The sequence below is a fragment of the Amblyomma americanum genome, chromosome 5 (genome assembly GCF_052857255.1).
Source record: "Amblyomma americanum isolate KBUSLIRL-KWMA chromosome 5, ASM5285725v1, whole genome shotgun sequence".
Classification (NCBI taxonomy): Eukaryota; Metazoa; Arthropoda; class Arachnida; order Ixodida; family Ixodidae; genus Amblyomma; species Amblyomma americanum.
This window is the reverse complement of record NC_135501.1, coordinates 110512239-110531591: the sequence shown is the minus strand read 5'-3', so window position 1 is coordinate 110531591 and position 19353 is coordinate 110512239. Positions and strand designations below refer to the sequence as shown.

General features: G+C 45.1%; 1 protein-coding gene across 1 annotated transcript; it reads left to right on the top strand.

The window, feature by feature from the left end:
- The first annotated feature begins 3984 nt into the window (after nt 1-3984).
- LOC144134919 (uncharacterized) lies at nt 3985-16661 on the top strand. Its single transcript, XM_077667724.1, has 4 exons — nt 3985-4437; nt 10832-10999; nt 15364-15456; nt 16380-16661. Exons 1-4 carry the CDS (start codon nt 4371-4373, stop codon nt 16481-16483), a joined length of 432 nt encoding a protein of 143 aa, XP_077523850.1. The 5' UTR covers nt 3985-4370; the 3' UTR covers nt 16484-16661.
- Nucleotides 16662-19353: the final 2692 nt, after the last annotated feature.

The following is a 19353-nucleotide window of genomic DNA, read 5'->3' as shown; positions in this document are numbered from 1 at the left end:
AGTAGTACAAGGTTTTAAGTAAAAAAATGTCGCAAGTGTCGTTTTTCCTTAAGCGCAGCAACGAATTCCTACGTTAAAGCTTTTGATGCTGCTAATTTTTTCTTTAGTAGTGCACAGAGAGCTTGACCAATGAAGAGCGAAATTAATTATTTTTGTGTACAGAAGGATGGAGCAAGCATAGTAGACCCATTTCTTCCAGTCTTCCACCACAGAGAGGCCAAGCACAGCAAGCCAGTCCAGGGAATGGAACCCTGCACCTCAAGTGTATATGGCGGATACCAATCCCTCTAAGCCATCGCAGCATTTTATAGCTGTTTGTAAAGGTTTTACACGATTGCACTCGATCCAGACAGACAAGTTCACCCATTACAGAGCTGATGGAGCTGAAACTAGAGGAAGTTGCGGCATGCAAATTGATGTTTATGAAATGATAATATATAAAAACAATTTTCATGGAACATTCCTCTGCAGTAAATGACAAGGAAGTACTTTAACTGCATTTTAGTCGGTTTATGAACGATTCCGGAGAACGTGAGTTGCAGTGGCAGCTCCGGCATCGGGTTTTGAAATCTGTATTTTAATTTGGGGACCCGTCTTGGCATCCAGCTCTACTGGACTCGGCGGCGATTCATATTGTTCGTGCACCTACGCCACAGTTCCAGTGGGCTAGGCCTTCATCGAATAAATTAAGAAGCAAATGCTCTTCAGACTACAGGATAAGACGGGCCTTCCCGGCTAGCTCCTAAAGAAGATCCCCCAGCCAGCGGAGGTGGTTTTGATAGCTTATATTACTCGTCAAATCTGTGTGAAACAGAATATTTCAGACGCATGCAATCGAGGATCACTCCACAAGCGCGAATATGTAACTTGCTTATTTTCTTTCGGAATGTTTTTCTTATATGCTTCCTTGAATATTAAACGGACATTTGGGCTGGATGATGGTCGACTTAAAATTTACAGCTTTATAGAAGTTGCCTTAATATTACTGATCACATCTGAATTTTACTTTCAAAAGCCTCTTGTGAAGAAGTTCACGTATACGCGTATATGAGGAATGGTAAACTGCTACTTATGATTCCTAATCACGCTTGCCGAGCACGGGAGCATCATATTGTTTTTTTAAAAATAAACATCGTACAGACTTGCCTGACAATTTTTTTTTACTTTCTTTCTAGCCCAAACACAAGAGTAAGTATATGTATAACATTCCAAGGCAGTACCAATATTCCTAAATGAGCCGTAAGGGCTTCAAGCCAGAAGTATTTGTCACTCTGTCTAAAGAAGTACTAGCCTCCTCTTTACCCACAAGGGGTTGGCATATTTCGGTTAAGGTTTGAGTGGAGTTCTCTGATTGGCAGCGAATAGGAAATGCCAAATCTAACCCTAATGAATAGAAGTCAAGAGGAAAATTAGATAGGAGCGCTAACTTCAGAACCCACAGGACGAGGAGTGCCCCACAAGCCACTGAGCGCACACTTTCTACTGAGTTTATATTGGACCGGGCGGATATTTCTCTACAACTAGTAACGAGAAACAGAAATCACAAAAGGACAATGAAACACGACAGTGAACCAGCAAGAAAGCCAAGCAAGCATGAAACCAGCGCTGAATGAATCAAACGGTTCCGCACAAGTCATGTTTCTACTTTCTGAGCAGCTAACAAACCTTTCTCGTTTTCAGTCAAAGTCAGAGTCGAGTCGGTTACGAACCGCCAGCCGCCTACGACTGAAGCCATAGAAAATGCTTCACACAACTCCCTTGCGACCTCCTTCCTGGGTTCGATAAAAAGCAACGTCCTTTCCAGTAAAGCTTTACACGTATGCCTGGCGTTATGGCGCTATGTAATACGAGGTTGCTAGGAGCGCTGACTGGAGAGTTGTTGTAATTGTGCTCTCGAAACCTTTTATTCAGGCACCTTCCCGTCAGGCCAACATAGGCCAAGCATTAAGACAGTCGAAGTTTAAAGGCAACTCCTTCAAAACATGCCAGAAACTTGTCCTGTTACCAATAACCGTGACTCCAACCGTGTTTTCTGGCTTGGTGTACGTTGGCCAGAGGAGAAGGCGCGTAAATGAAAGTTTGCAAGAGCAAAAATACAACTCTCTAGTCAACGCCCTTGGCAACCTCGCCGCACATTGCCAAAAGTAACCTTGCGGCATGGTTTGCTTCTCCGTTATATAGTGGAGCCCCTACCGCTTCCCTAAAAACCAACAGGTAATGGAAAGTGAGGAAACGGGTTCTGCTTACCGCACAGTAACTTATAGCTTCATTGGTGCGATAAGTGTTCCGCTATACGACTGGGAAGAAAACCTGGAAGCCTGGTTATTTTTGGCGAAGAGGGTACGTGTACACCTTGGCTGGTAAGGACTTCGATTCTTCTCACATCCAAGAACAAGGTATCAAGGGACATGTGGGAAGCATTTTATGTGGCTTCATTCAGAAGCGGCGGGAGGATCATAAACGACCGGCCTGTGGCTTTCACTGAAAGAGAAAAAGGTTTGCTAGCTGTTCAGAAAGTAGAAACGTCACTTAATTGTGGAAAAAGTTTTGATTCAGTCAAGGTTGATTTCAAGCTTTCTTGGCTTTCTTGTTGGTGTATTGCTGTGTTTCTTTGCGTTTTTTGCATTTTCTGTTTTGCATTATTTTGTGCTTATCAAAATGCGCCCTATCGAAAATAATCTCAGTTTAAAATCTCCGCGTGGTGCCTCGTGGTGTAGCCTTTGTGTTCTCTGTTCTGAAGTTAGTGTTTCTCTATGGTGCTATCAAAGACCAACTAGACAACTTTAAAAGATTGGTGACAATAACCGGGGATATATATTTTGGGGGGGAGAAAGCAAATACAGACATTTCGTGTGCCCTGTAGAAGTGAGCGCGTTTTGTGATCCGCGACCCAAATGCCGGTACCAACTGATCAACGTGTTCGTCGCTTTCAGTACAGAGGAGTTGTTTCTGCCTACATTTTTCCAAGACTGGGCTATTAAATATTTGCGCTATGAGTCGGGCAACAGAATAACAGGTGCGAAACATATTTAGTGCCATACAAAGATGTTCTCACCTACCGTCCGCGCAGCACTCTTTGAACGTGGCGAAGGTCGCGTTGTTTCGCTCTTCTGCAAGAGGTGTCAATGACAGGTGAATCAGTGTTACAGGTTGCGTCAGAAATACGAGCGGATTCGCTTGGAACTAACGCTCATTTATCAATCAGAAGCTTATTTTAGTGCTTTTGTGAAAGCAACCAAAATACAAATCCTCATATTTGGGAGAGAAGGGTGCTGTAATTATCCTCCGCACTTTGTAAATTTGATACGTATTTCTATATTGAAATATATCTCCTCAAAAAGCGAAATGTTGCATAAGCAGGAACACATACATGAATCACTTTTTTCAGCAGAAATATTCATACCTTAATACGCGCCGAAGTTACTCAGTGGAGTAGCGTCGGGCTGCTGATCGCATGTTCCCGGAATGCGATTTCGGCCACGGCAGCCTGATTTCGATTCAGGCGAATTGCAAAAAGACCGATTGCTGTGTTAGTACGTGCACGTCAAAGGGCCCCAGTGATTCCTTGGTAATTCGAAACCCTCCACAGCAGCATTCCTCTTAGCCAGTGTGCCACTCCGGGATGTTAGACTTCGCATACCACAGGAGAATAAATCATATCCAAAGTGTTCAAAAATATTCGGTGACAAAACTTGCAGTCCAGGTCTCGGCAGAATAAGTTTATTTTCAACCACTTAATGCCAATGCATTCAGGACAACCTCCTACTTCTTTCTCCGTTCGGTGTAGCTTCCATATCGGTTACGCCTTGTCTCTACAGGGAGGAGAACAAAGCGTGGATAAAGTTGCTCATGAGCCAATAAACGCTTCTAACCAAGTGATTAATCACTTTCAATACAATCCGCGGGCACCTCCGGGAAAAGTCATGAACATCGTTGAATTTTGGGAGCGTGACTGCGGCCCCTTCGGTGGAAATTACAGAGGCCGTGCAAGTGATAGAGGGGAAAACCCCTCACGTATTGTTAAAGAGAAGAATGCCAACCTGTGCAGCTGCGATCAAAAGTGGATATTTAAAAGGGACCAATGTTAATTGCAACAGTATATTTGCAATGCGAAGGACAGTTACGGCTTTTCTTGGCGGTGCTCATTACTCTCTTTGAAACTGCGCCTCTTCGATCTTGAAAAGTGCACGTGGCTTTTATCTGCCTCTGCAAAATGGCACTCATATGCACCGTTATACGAAGTGGGCAACTATGCTTCGGTTTCACTTCGATGTGGACCAGCCTTTCATCATTGCGAGCTTCCTGCCGTAATTGCGCCTTGCAGACTGGAGGAGCACGCGGCCGAGGACTCCAACATCAAACGCAGGCTCATGGTGGGAGCCCTTTGCGTCCTCTTCCTCGCGGCAATCTTTTCCTACCTAATCCTCGACGCCCTTGGTGAGTTCACGCTATGCCGTTCATAATGATGATATTATTCATTTATGGGGTGCGTACGTGTACCTGCCCAAGCGAGCCCAGTCGAAGCATATGACAGTGCCTGTTCCAAAATGCAAATTTGTATCGACCTGTCGTTACGAGAGATTTTTCTGTAGTATTGCAAGGTTGTCTTTTGCTCCAACCGAAGTGGCTTTGTCGTTGCGGTAGGAGACTGTACAAAGCTGCAGAAAATCCTTTTGTTACTACAAGAAATTTTGTCGTCAGGTCCCAGAATACTACAGGGAAATCTTTTGTGAAAACAGAACATTTTCGTTTGTGTTTTTCGGTATTTTCTTATGGGGCAGCGCGCGGATATTCTTCATGGTGAGGCAGTGCGGAGATCTTTGCGCTTTGTCCAGATTGCCCCAAGAGAAAAATTTACTACGAGCACTGTTCCAGAGAGGTACGCAGAATTTATTCTACCTGAAATATTTGTTCATTTTCAACGCGGGATTCCGAGACCGGAAAACTTGCTTCCTTTAAGCACTCATAATAAAAAAAAAATAAGACTCGCAGGCAGGTTCCTGTCGTGCAACGCGAAGTTTACGGACAGCTTGTCTGCTGTGATGAACTTAATACTTTTTATTACTATTCGTATTAAAATTGCTATTTCGTTTTTCGTCGTCCCACTTTTAGCCGAAATTAACCAGAAGAATTCGGCGTGGGCAGGGCATGTAAGAGCAGGAAAGATGACCGACGGTCGTTAACTGCAACGTAATCGATGCCACGAGTAGCGAAACGTATCGGGGCTGGCAGAAATCCAGGTGGGTGGAAGAGGTCAGGAGTTTTGCGATTATAAGGCTGCCGCAACTGGTACACAGGAAAGTTTTCGCTGGAGAGATATGGGTGGAGCCTTTGCCCTGCCGTGGTTGTAGTGATGACGACGATTTGTCTTTCTTTTTGGTAAAAAAAAATAAAAATAAAAATTGTTACACATGGTTTTGTACATCCCCAGGCAACGTAAAGCCTAAAGTTTACAGGAACTGAGCCATGAACATTGGGAGGCGAAGGTGGCTCACATAGAGCTCCCGCTTCAGCGCCAGCTGATTGCTCAGGCCTGGAGGGCCGTATTCGCCACTGGTTTCCCTGGCCTGTGTGAACCGCCAGTGTAATTACTTTACATAAATAAAGATTATCCTCTGCCTCTCGGCCTTTGGTAAAGCGCATGTGACATTAATGTGTTAGGACCACTCAGGATGTCTCGTTGCAATCCCGTTCTACATCGTGTCACTGCTTCCTGAGAGACTGCAGTTACACGGTGTTATTCGAACGGCAGCGACTCAGAGCCTGGAGTTTTGTAGAAAAATGAGTCATCGCCTGATGTTCGACGTTGTGCAGATTTGTGTTTCAGTGACTAATTTAAGAGCGTGTCATTCGATTACGGAATGCCATAGATATACTTAAGAGCTGTGCGACGCCACAAGAATATACGCTCCACCGCGTCGTCTGCAATGCCGGATACAAGGTCGCAGGACATACGACTCTAGTTCCTTCGACGCACGATAGCAGTAGTATTCGTCCCACATACATGAGTGAATAAGTATTGACAATAAACAGCGCAGACGTAAAGGCAGTATCCTAAGTTTATGTCAGTAATCTCTGAAACATACTTGAAATAAGACGCTCGGAAACTGCAGAGACAGGTAAAATATTTATGGATTGTGTCGTTGCAGGCTACTTAGGAGAAGAAGCACCGTTGGTAGATTCGCAATTCTTCCGCACCTCGGGCATGTGAGCGACAGTATGGAACGGATTACATATTGAATGAAAATTAAGTAGTGGAGAAAGCCGGATGAGGTAAAAGTGAAAAGAAAACATCACCGGTTTTCCAAAAACTATTTCGCGCTTTTTCATGTCGATCCGTTCCTACAGCAAGTTTGCATTCTCATATATTTCACTGGCTGTGTATTGTCTGCGTGGCTGCCTGGTTGGATAGTTGGGAATCTGTCTTGCCTGTCATTGCGTGAATTTTAACGTTACAGAAGAGTGAGCAGAAAGAAATATATGCCCTACGGGAGAAGCAAAAGCTGCTGGCGCTGGAAAGTGTCGACATTTCAGGAGGTTGGACCAGTTGTTGTATATCCTCGCACCATAAGGCCGCCTGCCTGGACATTCAGTGCATCTTTGCGAGAGGATTTCTAGCTGACCGTGAAGGCTGTACACATAAAAATTCGCACCAGACAGAAAGATTAGCTCATAGGTGAAACGAGACTTACCATGTGAAGATAATGCGGACATTCCGTCCGGCGTCTGGGAACAGGGCGCAGGGTGATCGGATATTCGTGGCAAGGTTTTACACAGCTAACTTTTAATGACAAGATCCACCGGTTCGCGATGACCGCATCCGCGATAACGTTAATAACATCGCAAATGCGAAACAGGTGACAAAGAGCTAAGGAGGAGTAAAGCCAAACGCGTACTTCATGAAAGGAAGAAAAGCAAGGCGAGACGTCCCGAATTATCTTACGTCAAAGAAGTGTGGCGCTGGTTCGGAGAGCGCCGCGTATATGCACGCTGCTAAGCGGCGCCACAGTATCCATTTACCGTGTGCGTTAACTGCTCACGTGGCAGGTACTTACCGGTGAACGCAATTGTGCGCAAGAAAGACAAAGGCATGGTGCTAAATCTGCGCTTAGAACGGTGAACGTAAAACGGTACGCGCCAGTTTTGAAACGCGGAACGACAGAACCCAGTAGGGAATTGCGTCCGCTAGGAGCCCGTCCTTACCTGCGTGCAAGGCAACATCGCGACGGCGATTGGAAATGCATTATTCTCGAGGGCTCTAACTTCGTGACGTAAAGTTGCGCTTATGTTAGCCACTCCAGGATGATGAACAATGGGCGATTTTTTTTCGGCCCTTTTATTTCGTTATCTCTACAGTCCTCTTTCGGCGCTAAAGTCGTGGCCCGTCTGCACTTGTCAGTGTCCACCCAAACACCCCTTGCGGATCGGGTCACCTTCCAGGCAACCGCGAGGCCCGGAAGACACCTTCTCCAGATCACCAGCTGCTGAATGCACTAGCAGGCACCCACTATGCTCCCAGCACCCACCCACACGCTTCTACTGCACAAAAACCTCCAGGAAAGATGGTGTCTTCATCTGAGACACACGCGCGCTCACGCACACACATACATACACACGCACCCGCGCACGCACACAGCTTTTAAGGCATGTATGCAGTGACTAAACCGTCCCATTTGAAGACTTCCTCTTTTTCATTCATGTTGCATTAGTGTTTCTGTGGCTGTTGTGTGCTAATTTGAGTATAAATTTTAGCCCTTCAGGACGCTTAAGAACTAAAAGGTTTTATTGAGGCTCGGGCTGCACATAACAGTGGTTGCTTTGCGTCAGAATAATTTACGGTGCTTCATAACAATAATGAGGCTATTTCCTGTCATACAGATGGCGCAAAAATCAATGCTTCGCAAAATAGGGAGCATGCAGGGTAGCACGTCGGCCACGATGCTTATGCAGGCAGATTTAAAAAGCAGTAAAAAAAATAAGTTCTTGCAGCTTCAAGCGCAATCTTTATCTTCGGTACGGAAGCAGATTCCTCGATCCTTTGGGCGTTTCCTTGAAGAGTTTTCACATTCCGATATTGCTATTTCCTTCAGTTGCACATGCCGCGTTACAAATTCAATAAAAGAATACTGCTCTGATAAATTATGAATGTCGTGCTGACAAATGAATTAGTTAAAAATACAACTTGGCCCGGCGATTTCTGCTGCTTTGATTGTCTCGAAACCTGCTCCGCTATCATGCCCACTGCTCACAAGATACCACTAAGCTCGCATGTAACGCTAAATGTTCGCGAAAGAAAATAAAAATTGCTTCCGTATCCCTCAATTATAAACGGTTCTCGAGCGTCCGCCGTCCATGGAGCGCCAGTACTACAACACAGCGAACAGCGCACCGCAGATGACGGGAGAAGGGTATTGGAGCGAGAGCTCCACTCTCCGAGGTACAAAATTCGCAGGTCAACAAGGTTTTTCTTTGACCTTGAGCCACGCTTCACACGCCTGACGTCACACCACGTGACTGGCCACAGCTTGCACCGCTCGCCTCACCGCTTGGCCGAGCCTCCACCGTACCACGGGAGATGACCACGTGGTTAGCCTTATACAGGGCGCCCCGCCGCGCTCGCTTCGTTCGGAGCCGTGGGGGGCTCGACTGCGCAGAGCTATAGAGGCCGGTCTTTTGCTGTTCTCATTAGGTATAACTGAGTTAAATCCCAGCCAGTTTTCTGTTAAGACGTTGGGCTCGCCAGGCCAGCAGCTGATTGCAAAGGATACGAAAGGAATTGGTCTTAAAATGACGTTTCCGACCAAATTATATTTAATTTCTGGGAATTATATTTTAACGCATGGAATCTAAATTGTAATAAAAAATTTATGATAGAAAATTGGGTTTCAGGGCCCTTTTATAACCTGTCACAGTAAAATGTTCAGCTCCACCAAAGTCTGCATTGGCAAAAAGAGCACGCCTGTCTGACTCGCTTGAATAATTATTACAGTGAACTGAACCTACTTTCAATGCTTCGTTAAGGTTAATAATAAACGTGAGTAGCAAAATAGACCCAAAAAGTTGACCTTTAACGATATGCATCTGTGGGCCGCGAATTCTCGACACACCAATTTCGAGCCCCAAAAGCGAATGCGAAGCGACGTAGTCTTCCTCTTCACAGGTGTCAGTCGTCGTTTCTGAGCTAATAACTGAGAAAAAAAGGACAAGCGATATCTACCGTGTTTTCTTAAACAAAGGACTACGGTCTTTCTCGCGAGGTCCCGTGCTGTTCACACACTCGCACCCAAGGTGGTGGCCACCTGAGCCCAAGGATGAGCTACCCTGCATAACACAAGCCATACACTGTTCAGCGTAGCACTGTACGTATGGAGCTCCTAAATTTTATCTGAAGACTTCAACGCCTAATACCATTAAGGTACGCAGCCTTGTGGTGAGCGCATGCAAATTAGAAATGGCGTAGTTCTCATTAGCATGGCTGGCGTAAACTATATATTAGTGCATTCTGGCGCCCTAGCAACAATGAAACAGTAATCTAGCTCGGATTCCGCACGTGATCCCGCAAAAGCTGACGTGGTGGCCAACATGCTCTTTGTTTAAAATTCTACGTAAGATACGGGGGTAGCTTCTTAGGAAGCTCGCTCCTTGGCTGAGGTTCACTGCACCACCAGACGAGTAATAGATGCTGCCAGCTACACTATTCGCATCAGTCTCGATTGTGTCATTCGATGGCTCTCGTTCGACTTCAGCCATAGAGACGGGTTCAGTCCCCTACTCGCTAACTGTTCTGGGTGCAATTTGCTGGCGTCATCCGAGCAGTCGAGCGCTTCTATGGTGTGTCTATGTGAATGTAAAGCACAGTGGCTCTGGATGAACACAGCCACATCATCGGGCCGCATCACCAGTGCTTCCGAACACCAGTACGTGGCTCATTTGGGTATTTGCCCCTCATGAGCCCGACCCCCCGTGGTGGCTGAGTGGTTACGGTGCTCGGCTACTAATCCGGAGTTCCCGGGTTCGAACCCGACCGCGGCGGCTGCGTTTTTATGGAGGCAAAACGCTAAGGCGCCCGTGTGCTGTGCGATGTCAGTGCGCGTTAAAGATCCCCAGGTGGTCGAAATTATTCCGGAGCCCTCCACTACGGCACCTCTTCCTTCCTTTCTTCCTTCACTCCCTTCTTTGTTCCTTCCCTTAAGGCGCGGTTGAAGTGTCCAACGATATATGAGACAGATACTGCGCCAATTCCTTTCCCCCAAAAAACATTAATAACTATATTAGTCATGAGCCCGACTGGCAACCTTGCGGCGGCAATGGTCGAATGGTTTATAGCGTCAGCCAAGCAGGCTTCTGTCTCCGCGCTGGCTTGGACCAATATGAAGGCACGTCTTCTCCTTTATTACTCATTGAAAGTGCCTGGCCCCACGAAAGAGCGAAGCTGTCTGCTGTGCATTATTCATGTTGATTTCGCGAATACGCATCCAGATATTTCTTCGTGTTCTTTATTCGATGTTTCGGGCCACGGCCACTCTACGTCGACAGGGTGCCCAATAGTGCAGGTCAGTTTTCTTCCTTAGCGGCGTTTCGCGATGCCACCACAATGCGGAGCTTTGCCTATGAGTTCAGAAGGCCGTCTTGCGCTTCCTGGACTGTCTACCATAAAATTATTCTCTGTAAAACTTCTGAATGTAAATTTTGCTTTAATTCGGGCGTTGCGACCCAGTATCGTGTCGTTTGTCTAAAGAAATCACGTGTTGATTCAGGTAGAATTTGGTCTTAATGACACGCTGTGCTCAATAGAGGCAAAAAAAGTTAAGAAAAACATATTTTTGAACAGCTGGACGTATTCGTCCCGATCCGGGACACGGTCAGCACGAAGAAGAAACGCCGCCGCCTTACCCAGGGGGATACGGTAATAATCGCAATGAGCGGCGAACAACGCCACCGCCAACTACCGAAGAACCAGACACGGTGGCTTCGAACGACATCACCGTGCCTTCGTCGAGTGAGTCCCTCCTGTGACCACCATTATTGAAGTGTCAAATTGCAGAGCTAAATACACAGCACAATAGAAATGCCTAAAAAGTGCAAGCTACTATAGTGCTTCATCCCGGAGACCCTACGTAGTGCATCCTGTAGACTGCGCATGGCCTGATCAGGTGGCAGGGATGTAAAAAGTCAAGATGGAGGCTGAGGCTGGTAGAAAAAAATAAGAAGAACATCAACAATAGGTTTACCACCTGTAGAAGTTTTATACAGGCGGGCGTAATGAGGTGGGCACATACATGAAGATATAGCGAGCGCGAAGTTGTGATAAAAACATGCCTAGTGATCAGAAACAATTTCAAGGAAAGGTTGTGGCTTAGTGTGGCCTATTTATGAACACGGAAAAACTTCGGAAAGAAAACAAGGATTAAGCAAAATGTCTCAATGACGATACGAAACAGTTTGGAGATGGGGCGGGGACAATTCTATTGGGGGATATCAATGGCCACATATAAAATCGTGGATGAATGCACAGATTGTAAGGGGAAGGTAGTGCTTGAAGGCCCTGAGCAACACAACCTAGTTATTGTAATAATGAACCACAATGTGAAGAACAAATCTCATGGGGATCCTGCAACAGCCACATGACGATTAGCTATTGCCTAATGTCGCGGAAATATAATGCAAACTCGCAGAAAGGCAAAAAGGGTATAGTTTCGCAAGTGATCACAAACACAACAGTCTGCAGATAGGACACCGGGTAAAGAAAAGCAATGCAAGGAATTCAAAAGGAAACACCAACAGGAAACGAATTTGAGCGACGTAAAAATTGCGCTAAAAGCAGCAGGCGCTGGGGAAACAATAGAGAAGCGCCCAATGGAAGATCGGGGTTATAATCAATTAGAACGGCTCATCTGTCAACAATTGCAACAATAAAAGTGGTCAACCACTGTAATCGGACGAGGAAAGTACAAAGCTGGCGGAATAAGGGAAAAAAAGGCAACCTAAAAGTGATGGCTGGCTTCGAGAGAGCATAAAGACAACCAAGGCGCAGCTTTCTCAGGATGTATGAGATATAAAATACAAGATACATGCTCAACAAAAGAAAGCTTCGAGTAGAAATCCTCGTCCGTGGTAAAATAAGGCTGTCCACTGATTGCTGGAAGGCCGAAGTTCGGTATTCAGCTAAAGGTGGGGCTAAAAATTTCTGAAACAGTGCATACATCATCACTGGGTAAAGAGGAACTGATACAAAGCGCTCAAGGAAACTGTTTAGAGGGCGACGGCGCTTTGAAATGCACATAAGTCATAACTGACGCAATTATGGTGGACGATTGGGTAATCTACATAAGTGGAAACGCATATTACAGAGACCGGTATAACGGAAAGGTGATCAGAACATAACAATCGTGAAGTGAAAAGGCAGAAGGGAATATATCTGAATGCAATAACGCGGGGATAAATTAATATAAAATACACGTGATTAAAGAGCTTTGTGTAATCACAAGGAAACGTAATTAAATGCATTGAGATCGGTAATGTCGAATAAGAAAATTCTTGGAAGGTTGCGAAAGAGTAGCACGAACTTGATCTATAACGAGAAACAAGATAAGACCAGCGTAGAATACTTCGGACAGGTTAGGATAAGTGCTATTACATGCAAGCTGGCAATGCAGGAGGGAATTTAAAAATGCAGACATGAACAGAAAGTAGCAAGATAAAGGGAGAACATCAGAACGGGTTAAGAGACGATAAGCGCTTAGATGATAGCGACTTCGTGCTTACCCAATTCATAGAAATAGCTAGGGCTTAAAACAGGCCTCTGTACATAGCCTCCCTAGACATAACTGCATATGACAACGCAACAGCGAGCTCCGTTGCTATATACTCAAAGACGAAGGTTTTGGTCATAAGTTTCCGTAATTTGTAAAGAAAATATTAATAAAGTTGAAATTGCATTGGAAAGGAAAAAAAGGGCCACAGAACTCCAGTTAAATAAAATACTAAGGAAAGGTTGAAAGTTATAACTGCTGCTGTTCACGCTTATCATTGTTCTTCAGCGTTTTGTTTATAAGACAAATATGAAAAGAAGGTCAGAAGGAAGAAATGTGCATCGTAATATCTCGGACAAATTAGGTGAGAATGGTCGTAGAGCACAGGCTTCCGGGTTTAATGTATGTATGCTTACCATATTGTACTATTAGCAGATAGCCAGGAAGATTTAAATACACGGTTGGCACTTCTGGAGAAGGACCTGTAATAGGCTTTACGTTCAGCTTCATTAGGTTATGTCTCCACAGGTTCGGAGCTTAGAGTAAAAAAAGTTGCATGCCCAGGCTGCCCGAGTACGCATATCCTGTGGTATCGGTAAGCGAAAGACAGGTGTGGAATCACAAGAAAGGTGAACAAGACAGCGCGTGTTGTCTTGTCCACCTTTCTTGTGATTGTCTCTTATCTTGCGCTAACGTTTGTACATAGAACAGGTGTGGAAAAACGCGAAAAGGCTACCTGGGAGAAAGGGCAAAGGGATGCTGCGGTAATGAAGCCTAAAAAGCAAGGGGAGTACAACAGGCCAAAAGTACATAGAGCTTTATGTAAAGGAATTATGGTGTCAGGGCTTACTTTCGTGAATGCCTCTGAGTGCTTAAGACCAGGAGTTCCGTCAGGACAAGAAATAATGTGCCGTTGGGAGATTACCAATAGGTGCCCTCGCCAAAAGTAAAAAAATTCTGCAAAGAGGGCCATGGGCAAGGTACCTTTCGAAACAAGGCAAGCTCTGACTGGATATTTCATCAATAACCTCAAAAAATTGACAACGCTAGTTAGGAAGCTAAGTTATTTAAATACTTCTGCAGAACTAGCGTTTACTCAGAGTGCCCGAAAACAACTTGAAAACAAACCACCAAGTATTAAGAAAACCGGCACTGAGAAAGAAACCTTTAAGCGACAGGTAAATTACACAGAGGGCACGAACCGAACTACTTTAATAAAAAAATCCAGATCAGATCTGTGTCCGGAAGAGTCAATTTATGGTAACGTAAGATGCAGCGCCCGGCTTTTTGAAGCGAGATCAGCGGTTCTCAGAACACTAAGCTACAAAAAGGAATTTAACCAAGAAGGTCACACATGTGTACCTTTCCACATAACCCTGTACTTATCCCCGCAAACTTCTTACTCTCATCCGCCCATCTAAATTTGTGCCGCCTCCGGCTGTGTTTGCCTTCTCTGGGCATACGGTTCGTTATGATTACGTTTCGTTACGATTACGATTACGGTCTGTTAAGGATTATCGATTATCTTGCCTTAGCATTGCATGCACTGGGCCGGTATAATAGAGAGATTCTGCAACTGGTTTCATATCATTTCTAAATTTCCCGCCCTTCACCATTGACTGAAGTTACGCCACGCATTACGCTCAAGTTTGATAAACGGCTCTAGTCTAGGGCGTGGCATCGCATCAGCCAATTGCTAAAAGCGGGAAATTCACAAATGGAGTTGGTTCCGGATGTAATCGTTATATATTATTCCACCCTTGAGCAAGCCTATTTATTCTTCATAATTTTTAATAGGACGTCATTAGTCCAAGTTTGTACCCCTCACCCACTCTGCTCTTTTGTCTCTTAAAGTTGAACCTATTATTGTTCTTGCCGTATCTCCCTGCTTGTTCGATAGCTCCAACGTTTCTGCCCAATAGGTCAGTGCTAGTAAGGTACAGCGGTTATTTACTTTTCTTTTGAGCATTAATGGTAAATTGTCATTATTGATCTGAGAGTCCCGGTCAAATGCGCTCTACTCCATTCTTATTTCTCCAGTTGATGACTCTCGTGCTCTGGATCTGCGGTAACGATCTGTAGGGCGGATAGCGAATTTTCTAGCTCATTTCTAACAAATAAGCTCAATCTTCGGAGGCGAGAAGCCGCTTACCGTGGTAATTGTTGATTGTATCAAAACCACGTTGACTTCAGTCATCAGCAATTGAGGCTATACTTTCGGACGAGGTACTGCACCTTGGAAGACATCGTTAGACTACAATGATATTGCTGGTATGTGAATTCCAATGCAGAATGCCTTAGATAAAAGAAGAAACGGCCCTAAAGAAGACAACTCATTTTCAGAGTGATATAACCTTTGAGCTGGTAGGAGTCTCTTGGCGCAGTCACAAATATTTTTACAGCCTGCCTTATAAGAAGAATGGCTAGGTTTAATTCACTAAGTGTAACCAATTTCCTTTAGAAAGGCTGGTTCTGAGTCGAGTTGGCTTTTGGGCAGGTTGCGCCAGCTGAATCCGGCCTTCAGACCTCACTGTCTGTTTATTTTTTGCTATAAAAGTCACTCATTATCACATGTACTCGCGTCTTTTGATCACTTTTCCATCATTCGCAGCAACGAAGTCTGATCACGACCACCCGCAAGAGCCTACTACTACCAAGGAGGAGGAAGAACAAACTGATACCCCAGAGGGCGGACAACCAGGCAGTAAGAACTTCCTAGCGATTAATAAACAAACAAAAATTGCCGTGGCAGAAATGGTTGCATAGAAATGGGCTTGGGCATGGCAAAAAATGCGAAGGCTAGATACCCGATGGTCCATAAGGGTAACGGATTGGATTCGAAGAGAAGGCAAGCGCATCAGGGGGTGGCAGAATGTTAGATGGGCCGATGAGATTAAGGAGTGGGCGGGAATACGGCGGCCGCATCTGTCAAAGGACAGGGTCTATTGGAGACATGGGAGATGCCTTTGCTCTGCAGTGGGTGTGGTCAGGTTGATGATGATGATGATCTTTTTGAAAAGGGAAACCTACATCCGAAAAGCTTCTACCCTAGTTTCCTGAAAGCCTCAGGACCTCATCTGCATTACAGGAGCAAACTGGCAACAATACTAATTGACCAGAAGTCTCATTATTATTAGCTTAGATTAGGTCAATGCCTTACTGCCGTAAGACATTTACTAGATAATTACAGCCAGAATCGCTACATAGTTTGGCTTGACTAAGCCCGGTAAGTACAGTACTTTCGGATTTAGTACTTGTTCTTTGACCCTATATATGTCTCTATTGAGACTATGAATATACCAATAGAATACAAATTCCTCTGAAAGTTGTCCCTGGTTTAAAAACACCAGGGCTTAAAAAAAAACAGTACACCATTGAAGAGGGCAACCGTTGAACCTGATTGCAAATATATTGGGGGAGCCGCCAACGTCTCATCACTTTGCCTATTTATCATGTTAATGACGACTAGTTATAAAGGTTTCGAACTTGAACTTAAGGAAAGAGGGTCTTCAATGCAACTCGCAGCTAGTGAGGCTGCAAGTCTTGATCCGTGGTGTTTGTGGTATGAAAATTATTCTTATTGTAGCAGTTGTTGAGAGTGCGTTCTTTTTTGTGCTTGCATTGCAGCAGTGACGGAAGAAAACGAGGAGTCGGAAAAGAGCACTTCCACGCCAAAAGAGAAAAATGCCAACGTCCCGAAGAACGCAGTACCAAAGGGGAAAGTCAGCTAGTGAAGTGCGCCAAGTGGTGCACTTCCGAAGCGATGTCAACGAGTGCCCCCTCGGATGTCGAGAGTTGCCACCAATATGCGCATAGGGCACTCGTTGCGTAGAGTTCGAGAATCTCGTTTGTTGTACTACACGATAAATCCCGTTCGCGTTGTTAAAAATGTACCAGTGTCGACTTTTCCAGTGCTTTGTTTTCTTTGTTTTATCCTCTCTTGTACAAACTGGTCGCTTGAATAGTTTTTCACTTCGTCCTTGACCCTTTAACTGGCAAAATACGAAAGAGGAAAGCAATAATTTGTTGTTTGTTTTTATTTGTGTTTGTCAGTCTAAATGTGCAGCCAAAAAATAGGAAAGCGTTTGAAAAAACGTAAGCAATTTTGTCCATCTGCCAAGACTTGGAGCACAAAGCTGGCAAACTGACGTGCATGAGGTCGTAAGTCCCACTTGAGATGGAACTGGAGAAAATAGTTGCTGCAACTTTTCAGGCACAAAATGACGTTACATTTGGTGCACTTGTAACTTGACACACCTTTATGGCAGAGAGCAGAGCGGCCCCCGGCGTGCTGTGTTGACTGCGACTTTTGGTGGTGCTCGCCGGCGGCCACCGGCCAGTGACTTACACTGTCATACATCTGTGGGCAACGCATGTTTTCGCACCGCAGTCCCTGTATGCAGACTTCGCAAGGGCGGTCTTCCAACAAGACGAGGGCTTATCTCCTGCATACGCGACTAATTGAATTTTCCTCCTAATGCTTCGCAGTCCATCTTGGATACGAGCCAAGCATTTTCAATGCAAACGAAAATCGCATATCCAAAAAGAGGTAGATGCTATCTATGTGATTTGGCCAGGGTATTGTACAGGTGTACCAGCATATCAGAAAAGTCAATGCCACCCATGTACTGGTTGCAATTTTTCACTACTGCTGGCCAGCTCACGGGCACTTTTTCTTGTGTGCACTGCTGTATCTTCGTAGTGTGCCAAGCGGCTCCACATCATAAGCGTTGCTGAAAAGAGGCCCGCATTTGCTGTCATGCCATTTCGCAGCTATTACAGCGTCTGAAGAGCACAAGTCAAGAGACCCACGCTCTTCCTTCGACAGTTCCTTGTCACTTTTAGGACATCATTTGCTCTTCCTGTTTTGTTTCCGAGAACTGTGGCGACGCAGTTAATCCCAAACATGTTCTTCATTGGGTGACTAAATCGTAGTTACTAAAATAGTTGTCAGGAAGCCGTACTTCGATGTGACCATCCTCGATGGTCTTGAAAAGCTTCGCGAAAATTTTTGCACCCAGAAGGAGCCCTTCATGAGTCGAGTCGTAGAATATGCTTGATTCTTGACACGTGATGAGGTCGTGAATTATGCCATTGAGCTTGACCAGCAGAACAACTTGAAACCCCACTTATCAGGCTTCTTCGCGGAGTACAGGCGCAGGATCCTGCCATATGCACTCTTGTAAGCAACCATGACCTTGTTGATGGTTTGCTTGCCATCTGCCGGGATTTTCAAGACCTACTCTCTAACTTTTTCGAAGAGCGGTGTGGGTTTGAAGAAGCTATTGCCATCCGGAGAATAACGGAGGTTATCCACAAACCGGTAATACCGCCTCAGCGGCTGGAACCTCTTCAATGGCATGACAACAGCAATAGGCAGAAATCTCCCGTCCAACGACCAGCAGTCTCAAGAGATTGAAGCTGATAAACTTCCATGAGCGCAAGAAAGCCAAGTAAACGCCGAATCTCTTCTGGCTGTGCGTTCAGACTCTGTCCTTACTGCCGAGGTGAATACGGATTTGTTTGGTAAGTTATGCGCTCCGTCATCTCATGCACAAATAATGACTTGAAATATGTGTACGGCGTGCACACATTTTCCACTGATACATGAGCCTTTTTGGTAACGTATAGGTTGGGGATGTCCGTTTTCTTCCGAACTCTTGGTTTCGCGCGGCCTTTCGTAGCTTCACAAACCTTCGCGTTGTTTGGTTCGCGCGTGTACACAGACGAGGCCACTGGTTCCTTTCTTCGCTTTCTTTGTAGGAAGTCTAGAGTAGTTAACTGAGGGGCGTCTTCGATGTGTGTTATTCCAACTGGGAGTAATCACATGGTGATCTGAAGTACTGCATTGCGCGTTTAGAGTTTCCTGGCACGGTTCGCTTCGTCCGACTCAGAAGTGTCTTCATCGCTGGAGTCCAGCTCTGCGTCTCTCGGATGTAGTGGCGCAAGCGCTTCGCCCTTTTTCCTTCCTCCGTGCTTCATAAAACAGCGTTGTTTCCGTGGCTACAAGAAGATACGTATGTTACTTGCCGGGAAAAGAACACAAAAATACTAAGTGATGAGAAGCGAAGGTACCGCGCTGATCATTTCACATTTATATGAACGGGAGTACTCCGATCCCTGCCATAGACCCTACCTCACAAAATAAAAGTGATATTGAGCAGCTCACAAGCCAGTAGTAAGGCAGAGCTAATCGTGTGCTACGTTGTCTATGCACTTTTATGTTTGTTGTATCACGTTCAAACCAGCTGTGGACATAAAAACAGTCGACTGCATAACTGATGATAATTTCATACCTTACCTGGCAGCTCAACAATTTTGTAGACTGTGCATATTGTCCTCCATTTCCACTCCTATTGCAAAGTATGTTATACACTTTTGCATCCGCTACGCTTGAAAATTCCTCTAAAAAGAGATAAAATCGTCGCCGACATTACCTTGAAATATTTGCTCATGTTGTAGCCAGAACTCCGCCAATGTGGCGCGCGCTAGAAGATGACTGCAATTCATGGTTGAACAAGGTCATTAGGCGCCATCTATCACTAAATCATACAACTTTATTCCAAGGCCTAGTCCATAAAAGGCTAAACCTAGACAAACG